Genomic DNA, 17,125 nt, shown 5'->3' with positions numbered 1-17,125 from the left:
GCAATTGCCTCTCTTCCTCTCCCTCCAGAACCTACCAGAGAGCATTGAAAAGGCGAAGCAATACCTAGAATTTCGGAATCAACACCTGACCAACCCTTATTCAGTGGCTATAACCTCATACGCCCTGGCTAACGAGGGCAAGCTCAACCAGTCTATCCTATTCAAACACTCATCTACAGGTGACAGGATAAGTCCTTCTTTATAGTAGGAAATATTGAGTAATTGAACCCTATGGACAGTATTATGTAGCCTAACCCATTTTTTACTTTTATAACCCGATACTCTCTGCATCAAAAAGCTACATTTTGCCAGTGTAGCATATGTTTTTGTACAGTTTGGTTTTGTTAATAATAAATAATGTTTGTGTTTCCCCCACAGACAGAACCCACTGGCCTGTTTCAGAGAACCACCTTCTCACTCTGGAGGCCACAGCTTACGCCCTGTTGGCCCTGGTGAAGGCCGGCGCCTTCGAGGAAGCTGGTCCCATCGTTAGGTGGCTCAAAAGCCAGGGTTTTCAAAGAGGAGGTGACTCATCCACTCAGGTACAGCCAGACCCATGTAACAAGTGACATCAAGCATCCAACAAGGGCAAACAGGCTGGCTAACTAACCTTGGCTAAGACGGGCTAATGTCCATACATCATTTGAAACAGGCTGCTTCGGGATCATGCAACATTATAATTCAATATAAGGAAATATGCCTTGTGGGGATGCATCATGTTATAGAAATCTGCATTTAGGATACAACAAACAACACTCAAGAGCCACATACAGTGAGGTCTAAAATGATTGACACCCTTGGTAAAGCTGAGCAATAATGACTAAAATAAATCATTCAAATACTGAGTTATATTGTATTCTCAAAATGTTTTGGAAATGACGTTATTTTATACTAATACAATTGCTCAGAGAAAGAGATTTTGTTTAAGTATACATTTTTTTTCTCAAAAAGGTAAGGGTCCAAATGGGAGGTTAGCATGTCTTGAGGGTATGATCTTCGACCCTTTGTAACTTTCTCACTCATCGTCATTCATGATTCATCCAGGATTATCCGTAATCATGGTAGCATACCCATTAATGTAGAAGTGTTTAGAAACATATTCTATTATTATTTACAATAAAAGTGACTCCAAAATAATACAATACATTATTTACCATTCATTTCAATTAGGCACAAAAGAATCTGAAACACAACCAAAACTAACTGAACATGGTTCCAACAAGTTTGTAGTGTACTAGGAATATGGGACCAAATACTGAACTTTATTTATATGAATCTTTAGGGGTGTCAATAATTTTGACCCCTACCTTTTCAGAAAATAAAGTACTACTTGTAAAAAAATATATATCTTTCTCTGAGCAATTCTATTAGACTCCCCGAAAAATATAAATGCAACATGCAACAATTTAAAGGATTTTACTGAGTTACAGTTCACAGAAGGAAATCAGTCAATTGAAATAAATTCATTTAGGCCTTAATCTATCGATTTTACATGACTGGGATTTTTTTGCAGGATACAATATAGCTCATTATTTGAATTATTTATTTTATACATCATTATTGCTAGTCTTTATCAAGGGTGTCATTAATTCCGGACCCAACCGTATACAGGCTTGGTACACATTCAACCCCCTCCTTCTGTTTCTTCCAAAACAGTCCACTATCATGGTGTTCCAGGCTGTGGCAGAGTACATGGCGAAAGCAGGAAAAGTAAAAGACATTGATCTGAATGTGGACATTGATGTCTCAGGGAGAACTGGAGTCATCAAGTGGTCATTTAGCAAGAGTACCGCCTTACTCACACGCACCGACAAGGTAAGGACGTATGCACACATAAGCCTCTTTGTAACACGTGAGAAGTGCAAACCTATTGTCCATGAGCCTAGAACACAGTCGGGACAAACTTTTGAGTCACTCGAATCACATTTCTCAGTCAGAATGTTGTGGTGTGAACATGGTTCCCTGAGGAAAGGAACAAGGCAACCTGGGGGGGAAGGAGAAATGTATGTTAGAGAAAGTGAATTAAGAGAATAGTTGATATTAGTGAGAGACGGAGGAAGTCTATTTTGTCTGTTAGGCAGGTCTTAAATGAAAGTTTGTATTCTGTATAGGTCCAGCTGCATGATAACTTCACAGTAACTGCCAAAGGAACTGGTCTTGGGGAATTATTGGTAAGAAGGAAGGGGGGGTTAAATTGCACTGGATTTAAATTAGCCTAATTAGTGTGTGAAGACATTTGATTGATAACATAAAGGTAAAATTAGTACCCGGGGATAACCAAGTAACACCAACCCTCTACTTGCCTATCCATGTCAAGGTTACAACCATATACTATGCCTTGCCCATAGAGAAGAACCAAGACTGCAAAAACTTTGTGCTTGATGTGGAACTAATAAAGCAGGCTAAAGGTAGGCTACTTGTCGTGGCTATTGTATTTTAACTTGTTCCCACTCAACAGTGATAACTGACGATTTGTTTGTTTTGTTTTATTCATTGAAATGTGGAAAAGAGCTACTAGAGCTACTAGTTTGGTGGTTGTTGATATCTGCATGACTGAAGTGGCCCCACTGTGTACGATGATGTCGTATTGCTAAATCTACCTTCAAAATGACATTTCTTGTCTTTAAAGTTGCACTCAACGGAGCCCAAGAGACATATATGCTCCACATTGACGTGTTGTAAGTTAAAGAAAAACCTGATTACTCGGGAAATACTATAATCACCATCATACTTTGTCTTAGGCCAATATTATTGTTAGATTGTATTCTTATCCAGTGAGGAAAAGGAAACACAGTACATGCAAAAATGAAATCAGATAAAATCAAGTCTTTCTTAAGGACACTCCTATTCTCTCCCAAGGTTTAAATCTGACAGAAATGCCACCATGACCATTTTAGACATCAGCTTGCTGACTGGCTTTGAAGTTGACGTTGAGGATCTGAAACAGGTGAGTTAACAAATGTTGATGTAGCAGATGGCTTATGGTGCATCGCTACTGCCTTTCTGAGACCTAGAAGTACTGTTGCCCGGGCATGGATCCAGAAAACGTATTGTCAGGTACTGGGTCATTAGTATCGACTGTGCTTCTTGCAGATAGATTCGACTCCAGGTATTCTGGATTCATTGGATGTCAAAGAGGGATCACAGTGCTCCTTTTGGCTGGACAATTTCTGTTTTACATACATAGGAAAACAGCTTGCAGATATGTCATCTTAATTTGATCACTCCATTGTTGCAGAGAAATGCAAATTGTACTGTTTTTGAGGTTTAAAAAGGCTTCTAAAGTTTCCACATGTCAGACTTGATTTGCCCTAAAGAAAAATGTATCAAACCCCACAACAAAATGTTCAGTAGTTATAATCCACATGATAATTAAAATTTCTTGTTGCTGCAGTACTATCTTCCTGCTGTGAGAAACATGGTCAAATTAAGATAGCAGATCTGTATGTACTCTTATCCTTAATAGTCTTTCATTGGCCTAATTGTGATATTTCCCTGGTCTATACTTGCAAAAGTTTTTTTTAAAAGTTTTAGTTTAAAATTAAGCATCAGCCAATTAAATCGTTAATTATTAGGGATAGCCCCCTTTTTTCAATTTTTGCCTAAAATGACATCCACAAATCTAACTGCCTGTCGCTCAGGCCCTGAAGCAAGGATATGCATATTCTTCATACCATTTGAAAGGAAACACTGAAGTTTGTGGAAATGTGAATTGAACGTAGGAGAAAATAACACAATAGATCTGGTAGATCTGATAGATTCTACCACGATCTTTGAAATGCATCAGAGGTCCCAAATCTAGACATAACTCTGGTTGTAATTCCGATGGGGTCCACAAGAGGGCAGCAGTGTATGTGCAAAGTTTCAGACTGATACTTGAAGTATGAGCAAGCTCCATGACATTTAGTGTGAAGTCACCCAGGTACATTTGGGCAAATCGTGAAGGACATATTTTAAAAAATTAACAAGAATATTGTCAAATCTGTATACTTGGACTTTGATTTAGCTTTTCCAGTATTAGTAGCCATATTGTAAGTTCAACATTTGCAAAACACCCAGTTTTCATAACTTCATATCTCTCAATATTTTTGCAATTTTTGTCCAAAAGGAAAAGGTTTGCTGTTGCACAAGGTTAGCAGCAGAATTGTGCAAAAGATACGGGGGTTCCCAGCTCATTGGCTATCTAGATAGCTTTGCTTGACCCCGATTGGTGCTTTTGACAAAGTTACAGTCAATCAAGTGAAGACCGCCCGTGTCATCGGCACGCCATTAAGGTGTCGCTCTCTGACCAAATTTGGTGTCCTAGAGGATATACTACACTCCTAATGATATAGTGAAGTCTGGTTACGTTCTAGGATCTCTTAAGGAATAAATACGAACGTAATTTGACTGGCTGAAACAACGTTTAGGGTTAGATTTTCACAGATTCCCTTTACATTTACATTTACATTTAAGTCATTTAGCAGACGCTCTTATCCAGAGCGACTTACAAATTGGTGAATTCACATTCTGACATCCAGTGGAACAGCCACTTTACAATAGTGCATCTAAATCATTTAAGGGGGGGGGGTGAGAAGGATTACTTATCCTATCCTAGGTATTCCTTGAAGAGGTGGGGTTTCTGGTGTCTCCTGAAGGTGGTGATTGACTCCGCTGTCCTGGCGTCGTGAGGGAGTTTGTTCCACCATTGGGGGGCCAGAGCAGCGAACAGTTTTGACTGGGCTGAGCGGGAACTGTACTTCCTCAGTGGTAGGGAGGCGAGCAGGCCAGAGGTGGATGAACGCAGTGCCCTTGTTTGGGTGTAGGGCCTGATCAGAGCCTGGAGGTACTGCGGTGCCGTTCCTCTCACAGCTCCGTAGGCAAGCACCATGGTCTTGTAGCGGATGCGAGCTTCAACTGGAAGCCAGTGGAGAGAGCGGAGGAGCGGGGTGACGTGAGAGAACTTGGGAAGGTTGAACACCAGACGGGCTGCGGCGTTCTGGATGAGTTGTAGGGGTTTAATGGCACAGGCAGGGAGCCCAGCCAACAACGAGTTGCAGTAATCCAGACGGGAGATGACAAGTGCCTGGATTAGGACCTGCGCCGCTTCCTGTGTGAGGCAGGGTCGTACTCTGCGGATGTTGTAGAGCATGAACCTACAGGAACGGGCCACCGCCATGATGTTGGTTGAGAACGACAGGGTGTTGTCCAGGATCACGCCAAGGTTCTTAGCGCTCTGGGAGGAGGACACAATGGAGTTGTCAACCGTGATGTCGAGATCATGGAACGGGCAGTCCTTCCCCGGGAGGAAGAGCAGCTCCGTCTTGCCGAGGTTCAGCTTGAGGTGGTGATCCGTCATCCACACTGATATGTCTGCCAGACATGCAGAGATGCGATTCGCCACCTGGTCATCAGAAGGGGGAAAGGAGAAGATTAATTGTGTGTCGTCTGCATAGCAATGATAGGAGAGACCATGTGAGGTTATGACAGAGCCAAGTGACTTGGTGTATAGCGAGAATAGGAGAGGGCCTAGAACAGAGCCCTGGGGGACACCAGTGGTGAGAGCGCGTGGCGAGGAGACAGATTCTCGCCACGCCACCTTCTTTGTAAATTGAATGAGTGGAAATACAAAATCGATTATGCATGCTATATAAATCTTTTTAGGATGTGAAAAAGGATTTCATCTGACGAAACTTCATGTTATCTCTGGGACCCTTGGGATGATAAATCAGAGCAAGATTTCAGAATGTAAGTAGACATTTCACCGTCAGAGGTGATTTTATCAAACCTGTCGTGGTGAAAAAAGTGTTTGTTGTTTTGAGCTCTCCTCAAACAATAGCATGGCATTTTTTCGCAGTAATAGCTACTGTAAATTGGACAGTGCAGTTATATTAACAAGAATTTAAGCTTTCAGTCGATATAAGACTGAATATGTTCCGATATTTGTTGTTTCTCTCAAATCTGAGATCATGACACACGGCGCTACATGATTTACAATTGTACCGTTGATGGAACGCCTATCCCTAATTAACATAGTTGCACTTGATCAAAGGCTACATTTAAGCTGTTTCCATTACATAACCTGGCAAATTCAGCCCTATGCTAACCTCACTATGTGAACATGATTATATCCGGTTAAAATTCCATATTAGGCTATTCAAATTGGCGATGTAGTTGGACGTGATAGAACACTTTTCCTTAACAGCAGTCAAACGGCAAAATCTAATCAGTTACTAAAACGAGCACCAACTTTTTGGACGATTAGCTCACCTGGTGAGGCTAGCATAGGGCTAACGTATGCCAGGTTATCTGATGGGTCCAGCTACAATGTAGCGTTCTATCATGTGACACTAAGTCAACAATTTTAATTGATACTCCCCATCCCGGATCCGGGATCGTGAATAAAGCCTCAGGCTCATTAGCATAACGCAACGTTATCGCAAATAAAATGAAAATAATGCGCCTGCTCTCAAGCTTAGCCTTTTCTTAACAACACTGTCATCTCAGATTTTCAAAATATGCTTTTGAACCATAGCAAATCAATAATTTGTGTAAGAGTATTGCAAGCTAGCTTAGCATTTTGCGTAGCATTTAGCACGCAACATTTTCACAAAAACCAGATAACCAAATAAATAAAATCATTTACCTTTGAAGAGCTTCGGATGTTTTCAATGAGGAGACTCAGTTACATAGCAAATGTTCAGTTTTTCCTGAAAGATTCTTTGTGTAGGAGAAATCGCTCCGTTTTGTACATCACATTTGGCTACCGAAACAAACCGAAAATTCAGTCACCAAAACGTCAAACTTTTTCCGAATTAACTCCATAATATCGACCGAAACATGGCAAACGTTGTTTAGAATCAATACTCAAGGTGTTTTTTCACATATCTCTTCATTGATATGCAGTTTGTGGAAGCCTGCTTTCCCCTCAGAATCGCATGGAAAAATACCAGCAGCTGAAAATGACGCACCAATTTCGACGGAGGACACCGGGTGGACACCTGGAAAATGTAGTCTCTTATGGTCAATCTTCCAATGATATGCCTACAAATACGTCACAATGCTGCAGACACCTTGGGGAAACGATAGATAGGGCAGGCTCATTCCTCTCGCATTCACAGCCATATAAGGAGACAATGGAAAACGGAGCCTCAAAAATCCTGCTGATTTCCTGGTTGCCGTTTCATCTTGGTTTTGCCTGTAGCTCCCATTCTAGGGCACCCACAGACAATATCTTTGCAGTTCTGGAAAATTCAGAGTGTTTTCTTTCCAAAGCTATCAATTATATGCATAGTCGAGCATCTTTTTGTGACAAAATATCTTGTTTAAAACGGGAACGTTTTTCATCCAAAAATGAAATAGCGCCCCCAGAGTTTCAAGAGGTTTTAAACTTAACCTTGAATTGAAACTCTTCTGAATGTTCTCAAGTATGGTCCTACATATTTCCATTTCACACAATATAAACATGTAGCTAGCTATACATACAGACGAGAGGAGGCTGGTGGGAGGAGCTATACTAGGATGGGCTCATTGTAATGGCTGGAATGGAATCAATGGAACGGAGTCAAACATCAAACATATGGAAACCACATGTTTGTCTCTGTTCCAATTATTCCATTCCAGCCATTACAATGAACCCGTCCTCCTATAGCTCCTCCCACCAGCCTCCTCTGATACAGATAGAACCAACTGAGTGTGGCAGAATATGGACAAAATGCATAAAACTGTTAAACATTACATTCAGTGTCACCAGATTATGTAAACCATTAAATTGTGTCTATAGTCTTCTGCAACCATACTGTCTGCACTAAAGTCCCTTTTTAGCAGTTAAGTACCTTACTCTTTTAGTTTTCCATTAAAATAGGCAAAAATAAGAAAAAGGTGCTTGCATTTTAGCAACAACAAAAATTCCAGAGAAATAATTTTGCTAGGACTGTCTGAGTGTGGTCTGAGTGAGGGGCCGAATAGAAGGGAGATGTATCCTGAAAACTAGCTGTTATTGTTGGCTGAGAGGTCATGCAAAACCTGATTACAAGGTCCTGTTTCAACCAGCAACAATCAGGAATAACACAGATCAATTTATGTCACACGTTTACAATGTTAGTTTCATCAGCTGTTGCTAGATAGAATAGAATACAAAAACACAGGCAAAACAGAATTGTGACTGCACTGGGCCTCACACGTGATTACACCTTTGGCGGAATTGATACTGAGGATATTATAAACATGTTATTTTTATATACATAATTTTACATACCTGTTGTAGACAATAACTGGACACAAAAGTTACTGTGTTCGCAGTTCTGGTGCATTCTTTATTCTGAAGAATCTCAGCCAGAACTTCTTCCATCACTACTACCGCCACAGAGTAACATCGCCATCTATTGGATTGATTGTAGAACTACAGCTACAGCTTGTAGGAGATAAATGCGACATTAATTAGACAGCTTAACTTTTGGTTTAAAAAATATCAAAAGAATGTCTCTTTTTCTAGTGTCTAATTTTTCAACCCATTACAACTGCTTAAATGCCGCTCTGATGTAGTTATGGCAATACTCGTAAACCTTCAGGCTGCATGAACACACAGCATTGCCTAAGTACACAGTTTTTCTTCATTTTGCGAAAAACAAATTGTGTGGATAATACCATAAACATTAATGGTTCAAAGTTCACTCTTGTGTTTCTGCTTGCAGTTGTCAACCGGGACGGAAAGGTACATTCAGAGGTTTGAAATGGACAAAAAGTTGTCGGAGAGGGGCTCCCTCATCATCTATCTTGACCAGGTATCTGTTTGTGACATGCCATGCTGGTATTGAAATGGCTTTCTTCTTCTCGGTGACATGTATACAATGGCGTAACTTAATTGTATTATTCAACGTTCACTATATCTTCGGTATCCTTTAAGGTTTCTAATAAACTAGCAGACAAGGTGGCGTTCAGAATACACAAGGTACAAGATGTAGGTCTGCTTCAACCTGTTGGGGTCACCGTTTATGAATACTATGCTCAAGGTATGCATTATTTTTTAGAGGGGATACGAACCAGACCTGGTTTAAATATAATTCACATTTCTTTAAAATACTTAACCTGTGCTTGATTCAGCTTGTCTGGTGGAATGGAACAAATGAAATAGTCCCAAAAGTATAAACCCTGCTCATTTGGCATTCCAGGCAGGCTCAATCAAACACTCATAGTATTTGAAAGAAAACATATACTATTAGAACCCAGGTCTGATGTAAGCACAGACACTCACATGTGCCTCATAGACTACAATGCATTCACTAGAAATGCCAACGCACGGACGGAAATTGTCTTGAATAGGGACTTTTGTCATTTTAGAGAACCGCTGTGTGAAGTTCTACCACCCAAATAAGAAGGACGGAACCCTGAACAGGCTTTGTCAGGAAGATGTGTGCCGTTGTGCTGAAGGTACCATGCCTCGGTGGCCAAATAGCTGCCAAAAAAGTAGTTGCAGTTATAGGATCAGCTTACCCTACTCTGATTATTTTACCATCATCCATTCAATGTTGAGGAAAGTCCAAAATATCATGTTCCATTTTCACATGGAATGATAATTTTGCCTGTACAATAATATGTTAATGTAGCCTGGGTAACAGTCTGTTTCTGCCATCATTCCACTCCAGAGTACAAGGAGTGGAATGTTTGCACAAAACAGGTTCTGAATTTCAGCTTAATGTTAATATACTGAATGCCAAAGTAATAATGTCCTCACTATATAGATTGGCTGGTTACTTTGACATGTTCATTCTCACACATTACCTTTCTTTCATAGAGAGCTGTAGCTTCCAGAAGAAACATGGAGACATGAGTGAAGTGAAATTGTTGGACAAAGCCTGCGAAGCTGGAATGGATTATGGTAAGTCTCTAATCTTTTGAGACAGACAATTGTGTTCAGTAGTATGGCACAATGATGCAAAGTGCTTTGCATTGGAATATTTGTATTTTCTCCCTACTGGACACAACTCAGGTATAATTAAAGTGAACAAAATTATAAACTCAGCAAAAAAAGAAACGGCCCTTTTTCAGGACCCTGTTTTTCAAAGATAATTCGTAAAAATCCAAATAACTTCACAGATCTTCATTGTAAAGGGTTTACACACTGTTTCTCATGCTTGTTCAATGGACCATAAACAATTTATGAACATGCACCTTTGGAACAGTCATTAAGACACTAACAGCTTACAGACGGTAGGCAATTAAGGTCACAGTTAAGAAAACTTAGGACACTAAAGAGGCCTTTCTACTGACTCTGAAAAACACCAAAAGAAAGATGCCCAGGGTCTCTGCTCATCTGTGTGAACGTGCCTTAGGCATGCTACAAGGAGGGATGAGGACTGCAGATGTGGCCAGGGCAATAAATTGCAATGTCTGTACTGTGAGACGCCTAAGACAGTGCTACAGGGAGACAGGTCAGACAGCTGATCGTCCTCGCAGTGGGAGACCACATGTAGCAACACCTGCACAGGATCGATACATCCGAACATCACACCTGCAGGACAAGTACAGGATGGCGACAACAACTGCCCAAGTTTCACCAGGAATGCACAATCCCTCCATCAGTGCTCAGACTGTCCGCAATAGGCAGATAGAGGCTGGACTGAGGGCTTGTAGGCCTGTTGTAAGGCAGACATCACTGGAAGCAACTTCACCTATGGGCACAAATCCATCGTCTCTGGACCAGTCAGGACTGGCAAAAAGTGCTCTTCACTGATGAGTCGTGGTTTTGTCTCACCACTGGTGATGGTCGGATTTGCGTTTATCGAGGTGGAGGGTCCGTCATGGTCTGTGGTGGTGTGTCACAGCATCATCGGAATGAGCTTGTTGTCATTGCAGGCAATCTCAACGCTGTGTGTTACAGGGAAGACATCCTCCTCCCTCATGTGGTACCCTTCCTGCAGGCTCATCCTGACATGAGCCTCCAGCATGACAATGCCACCAGCCATCCTACTCGTTCTGTGCATGATTTCCTGCAAGATAGGAATGTCAGTGTTCTGCCATGGCCAGCGAAGAGCCAGGCTCCTAATCCCATTGAGCACGTCTGGGACCTGTTGGATTAGAGGGTGAGGGCTAGGGCCATTCCCCCCAGAAATGTCCAGCAACTTGCAGGTGCCTTGGTGGAAGAGTAGGGTAACATCTCACAGCAAGAACTGGCAAATCTGGTGCAGTCCATGAGGAGGAAATGCACTGCAGTCCTTAATGCAACTGGTGGCCACACCAGATACTGACTGTTACTTTTGATTTTGACCCCCCCTTTGTTCAGGGACACATTATTCTATTTCTGTTAGTCACATGTCTGTGGAACTTGTTCAGTTTATCTCTCAGTTGTTGAATCTTGTTATGTTCATAAAAATATTTACACATGTTAAGTTTGCTGAAAAGAAACGCAGTTGACAGTGAGGACGTTTCTTTTTTTTCTGAGTTTATGTTTACTTATTCATATGACTGTCTTTTTTTCACAGTTTTCAAAGCTTCCTTGGTTAACGCAACACTGGAGTCCTACACCGATACATACCTAATGGAAATAAAAAGGATTATCAAAGAAGGTAGGATAAGTCCTTAATGTTTAGTCCGGAGTTCCCAAACGATAATCATTCACTGCTGGATCATTTTGAGGATGACTATGTGTATCAACAGTGACAGTTGATATTTTGTTAACATTTTCAAATGCTCCTCTCACTTTAACACAAATGTGTCATTCCACAAATAGAGTGCCTATTGGGTAGTGTAATTCGTCAACAATATATATTTTGAATTTTTCACCTAATTTTCACATTCTGTTCAACTTCATAAAAAACATGTTTCCCCATGAAGACGTTTAATTAAGAGGAATTACTATAAAAGTGACAGGGTTGATCGTAACAGTGTTGACAATTTCATCTTGAATCAAACCATAACTTCCCTTCTGACAGGGGAAATGGAAGCTTGTAGTGTGCAACAGGGAGGGGCAATTGAATGAAAGCTTGTTAAAATATTTCTAGCCTACCTATCGATTGGTAACAGGGTTGACTTATGTTCAATGTGCTCAGTTTTCCACCATTAAACACCAGAAAATGGAAAATGCTTTTACACATTGATTGGACTATTAAATGTTCAATATTTAATTGGAAAAAAATCTTAATTTTACCAGATTAAAACGAGACTTCAGGTTGACCTTAAAACTGAGGGACATATGTTAATGAATCCCTAATCACATGAAATAAGTAAACATCTTCAGAAATGACTTTCCCAAAGCAACAAAGTAAATAGGGCTTCACAATGATGGTGAAAACTTGTGAAAATCTTGGGGTTATGTGGGATTACATTTTCCTGAGAAGTTGACATGATGTGGGACATGCCAAAAATGGGGATTTTCAGAGAAAACAAATCCCTTACTTGAGTAAAAACACACTCCTATTGGAATTATTACCATGGTTTAGTTAAAGCATAGATATTTGTGATCCAAATGGTAAATCAAGTGTTAACAACATTTACACACAATTTCTGAAGTACATAAAAGGCCATTTATTCGTGGAGTGACACAAATATTCCCTAGAAACACAATATGGGTTTTACACACAAATGCAAATGTTTTTGTTTTGCAAGCCACTCTTTTTTCAGAAAGTTTAAAACCAAGTTCTCTAGAAATGAGATCAACGTTAATGTTAAATTTCTCTTTAGGCACTGACCTTCTGTTGGACGGGGAAAAGCGCTTGTTCCTGGCCCACCCCTCCTGTAGAAAGGCACTGGATCTGGAAGAAGGCCAGAGCTACCTGCTCATGGGAGACGCTGCAGCTCTTATCCAGAGTGGTGACAGGTAAGAAATGTCTCATCATTACGCTAGTTTCAAAAGAGTTTTGAAGAGAAATCTTGCCTACGACTCATATTTTTGCAAAGAGCAACTTTCATGATTCATTTTTTATTTCTACGAAAACCAGATGTTTTAGGCTCAGTTATAGTGAAACACGTCTATTCTGGTCTTCATTTGGACTGTTCGTTAGGAAAGTGATATATTTAGGTATTTTAGTAGTAAATCTTGCTCTTTTCGCCCCTAGCAGTACCATTGGAATCGTAATGTAAAGTGACTCCACGCCATCTCAAGGGAGGGGTTCCGTATGAAATACCCTCCCTTCTAGATGTGCTGGGTGGTACCACCTCAAGGGAGGGGTTCCGTATGAAATACCCTCCCTTCCAGATGTGCTGCGTGGTACCACCTCAAGTCTTTCTATAAAAGCAGGTGAAAGCCTGCCTTATTTGGTAATGGTCTTGGTAATTGGAGTGTGCCAATATATTTTGCCTGATTCATCCTTGACGAGACTACTGAAGTTACACAAAATTCAAAAGGCAGTAAGGCACATTTCCCCATTTGAACAACAATTCAAAGTTTTTGCTTACCGTTTCATACATATCTATGTATTTTACAAAAAAGAAAAACATGTAAGCTATGAGGATTATACATTTATATTTGTAGCTACATCCTAAGAAGAAATAGATGCCAATGGTGGTCATGTCAACTTGTATTATTTCCCCAACCAATGACTGATTGGTGGTGCAGTCTGCTAAAACAGTTGGCTCATACTGTAGTTGAATGGTTGTGAGCTCTAATCAATATGTATAACTTTTTTAATTTAACCTTTTATTTAACTAGGCAAGTCAGTTATGAACAAATTATTATTTACAATAACGGTCTAGGAACAGTGGGTTAACTGCCTTGTTCAGGGGCAGAACGACAGATTTTTACCTTGTCAGCTTGGAGATTTGATCTAGCAACCTTTCAGGTATTGGCCCTAACGCTCTAACGCTGCCACCCTGGCAGGTAGCCTATAAGAGGGGAACTGTATTGAAGCCACCGCGCAGCCATCTTGGTACTACTCCGCATTTGTAAAAAAATATATATATATTTAGGAAGCTATAGAAATATATTTATTACTGTCTACATTCCTTTTTGACACATGTACAGTATTATATTACAGACAACTTAATGCATACTTTTAAATGATATTATGTGAGCTAAACCTAAAAATGAAAAAAAAAATAGATAACTTTTTCCTTCAAGTATGTTTTGGAGTACTAATGTTACAACAAAAATACTTAAATACACGTAATTTTGTCCTTGAAACATTTAATTGAAATACTATAGAATTCCATTTATTCCTATGGTGGACTGTTCCTACTTGGGAGTGCCAATATGGCCGACCGGTGGCTTCAAAGCCTCTCAATGGCCAATACATAGCATCAGAAATCCAGGGTTTATATAGGTTATTGGTTCTAATTCCACATAAGGCAGATATCCATATACAGCTCTGGAAAAAAATGAAAGAGACCACTGTAAAATTATCAGTTTCTCTGGTTTTACTATTTATGGGTATGTGTTTGGGTAAAATGAACATTTTAGTTTTATTCTATAAACTACTGACATGTCTTTCACATTGATGATGGGTGAATTTATGCCACTCCTGGCACAAAAATTCAAGCAGCTTGGCTTTGTTTGATGGTTGTGACCATCCATCTTCCTCTTGATCACAATCCAGAGGTTTACAATGGGGTTCAGGTCATGAGATTGGGTTGGCCATGACAGGGTCTTGATCTGGTGGTCCTCCATCCACACTTTGATTGACCTGGCTGTGTGGTACAGAGCATTGTCCTGCTGGAAAAACCAATCCTCAGAGTTGGGGAACATTGTCAGAGCAGAAGGAAGCAAGTTTTCTTCCAGGACAACCTTGTACGTGGCTTAATTCAACCTTGTATGTGGCTTGATTCACTGAGATGAGTGCCTTAGACTGCTACGCCACTCAGCAGCCCTTACACAGCCTGGATGTGTGTTGGGTCATTGTCCTGTTGAAAAACAAATGATAGACCCACTAAGCCCAAACCAGATGGGATGGCATATTGCAGCAGAATGCTGTGGTGGCCATGGTGACAGTGTCACCAGCAAAGCACTCCTACACCATAACACTTCCTCCTCCATCCTTTACGGTAGGAAATACACATGCGGAGATCATCCGTTAACCCACTCCGCGTCTCACAGACATGAAGTTGGAACCAAAAATCTCAAACTTGGACTCCAGACCAAAGGATACATTTCCACGAGTCTAATGTCCATTGCTTGTGTTTCTTGACCCAAGCAAGTCTCTTCTTCTTATTGGTGTCCTTTAGTAGTGGTTTCTTTGCAGCAATTCGACCATGAAGGCCTGATTCACACAATCTCGTCTGAATAGTTGATGTTGAGATATGTCCGTTTTATTTGGGCTGCAATTTCTGAGGCTGGCAAGTCTAATGAACTTATCCTCTGCAGCAGAGGTAACTCTGTGTCTTCCATTGCTGTGGCGGTCCTCATGAGAGCCAGTTTCATCATAGTACTTGATGGGTTTTGGGACAGCACTTGAAGAAACTTTAAAAGTTCTTGAAATGTTCAGGGTTGGCTGACCTTCATGTCTTAAAGTAATGATGGACTGTCATTTCTCTTTGCTTATTTGAGCTGTTCTTGCCATAAAATGGACTTAGCCCTATTTGGTAAAAGACCATCTTCTGTATACCCCTCCTACCTTGTCACAAAACAACTGACTGGCTTAAGAAGGAAAGAAATTCCATGAATGTACTTTTAAGAAGACACACCTGTTAATTGAAATTCATTCCAGGTGACTACCTCATGAAGCTGGTTGAGAGAATAACAAGAGTGTGCAAAGCTATCGTTAAGCCAAAGGGTGGCTACAAGGAAGAATCTCAAATATAAAATATATTTTGATTTGTTTAACATTTTTTGGTTACTACATGATTCCATATGTGTTATTTCATAGTTGATGTCTGCACTATTATTCTACAATGTATGTATGTAATGTATTTACAATATTCATCCTGTGCCCACACACTTCTAATTATGAAAATATACCTGTGAGAGGGGTCGCCCTGGTAGTAGTTGAAGGTTTTTATAAAGAGCTACTGTGTAAATACTGCAATGCGGGATTGAATTGAACCCCTAGTCTTAATTTTCAAGGTGATAATTGCACTTTTCTTCCCAACATAATCCCGCAATAAGTGTGAGTCCACATTTCACTGTGAGCTAACTGTTCAGAGCCGTATTTGCTTGTGATGCACATCATTTTATTATCAGTGTGCCAGTGTACTGGTAAGTGTGAGCAATTCCCCCCATCCACAACTTCTCATTTGAATGCATTCTTTTCAGGGGTTGGGCAAGCCTGAAATTGAGCTTGAAAGTTACACCCTGATGTTAAATCTGACTTTGGAATCAGATTCCTGATTAACCCTTCAAGTGTAGATCAGATGAAACAAACAATGGCATGCAGCATCCACTTTCAAGGAGTAGTTCAGTATTTTACTACTTGCTGTTAGATGGTTCCTCACCCGTAAAGCAATCTATGGGCCAGGAAAAACTAGAATCCATTCTGTTTTCGTTAAACAGCCATTACAAACTTCAACTAACTTTAGCCACCGCTAGCTAACAATCAATGGAAGTGATGGGGGGGATGTGAGCATGTTATTTTTTGAATGACCAAATCACCTTTAAGTAACATCAAGCCGAATATGGAGTTGATTTGAACTGATTTCAGGTGATTTGGAGAAACATTTTTTTTTTTACATGCTCTCATCAATTTTAATGATTTTTTTATGCGAGCAGTGACTAACGTTTGTAGTGGCTGTTTAAAGAAAACTGAACAATGGATTCCTGACCCATAGACTCCTTTCATCTAACATCAAGTTGTCAAAGCTATAAATTAGCTATTTCATTAACTGTAACTACATTTCTGTCACGCTACTAGACCGCAAACCCTGCTAAGAGCTATGTCTTTGTGTCTAGATTCAAGTACGTGTTGGGTGAGCGGACATGGATCGAATCCTGGCCCACGAGTGTTGAGTGCAATATCGAGGGTCCGACCAGGGAAAGATGTTTGGAAATCAATGACTTTGTTCAAGTAATGGAAAAAGAAGGATGTGTAAACTAGAGTGAACATGTGTTATTCTGTTTTCATTTGTCACAGTTAAATTCTTTCCTTGCAAAAGAATGTCTGCACCAACTGTAGCCTAAATTAGCACTGTACTTGTCAATTAAAATGCTTTGTTTGTTGTACTGGAAGATAATTGTGAAGAAAAAAAACACGAATAAAGATGTTATTCCAATTTTCTGATTTGA

At 40.2% G+C, this 17,125-nt stretch overlaps 1 protein-coding gene across 1 annotated transcript in view; it reads left to right on the top strand.

The window, feature by feature from the left end:
• The window catches only part of LOC135539407 (complement C3-like), a 54,375-nt gene extending 37,250 nt beyond the window's left edge, over positions 1-17,125 (top strand). The window contains exons 28-41 of the mRNA XM_064965278.1: positions 29-179; positions 379-542; positions 1,657-1,815; positions 2,112-2,171; positions 2,318-2,408; positions 2,630-2,678; positions 2,860-2,947; positions 8,673-8,762; positions 8,885-8,990; positions 9,319-9,408; positions 9,773-9,856; positions 11,460-11,543; positions 12,658-12,793; positions 16,793-17,125. Coding sequence (XP_064821350.1) covers positions 29-179; positions 379-542; positions 1,657-1,815; positions 2,112-2,171; positions 2,318-2,408; positions 2,630-2,678; positions 2,860-2,947; positions 8,673-8,762; positions 8,885-8,990; positions 9,319-9,408; positions 9,773-9,856; positions 11,460-11,543; positions 12,658-12,793; positions 16,793-16,937 — 1,497 coding nt within the window. The 3' untranslated portion in view covers positions 16,938-17,125. The remainder of the gene's footprint in view (positions 1-28; positions 180-378; positions 543-1,656; positions 1,816-2,111; positions 2,172-2,317; positions 2,409-2,629; positions 2,679-2,859; positions 2,948-8,672; positions 8,763-8,884; positions 8,991-9,318; positions 9,409-9,772; positions 9,857-11,459; positions 11,544-12,657; positions 12,794-16,792) is intronic.

Source organism: Oncorhynchus masou, chromosome 5, assembly GCF_036934945.1.
Source record: "Oncorhynchus masou masou isolate Uvic2021 chromosome 5, UVic_Omas_1.1, whole genome shotgun sequence".
Lineage (NCBI taxonomy): Eukaryota > Metazoa > Chordata > Actinopteri > Salmoniformes > Salmonidae > Oncorhynchus > Oncorhynchus masou.
This window is presented reverse-complemented; position numbering and strand designations above follow the sequence as displayed.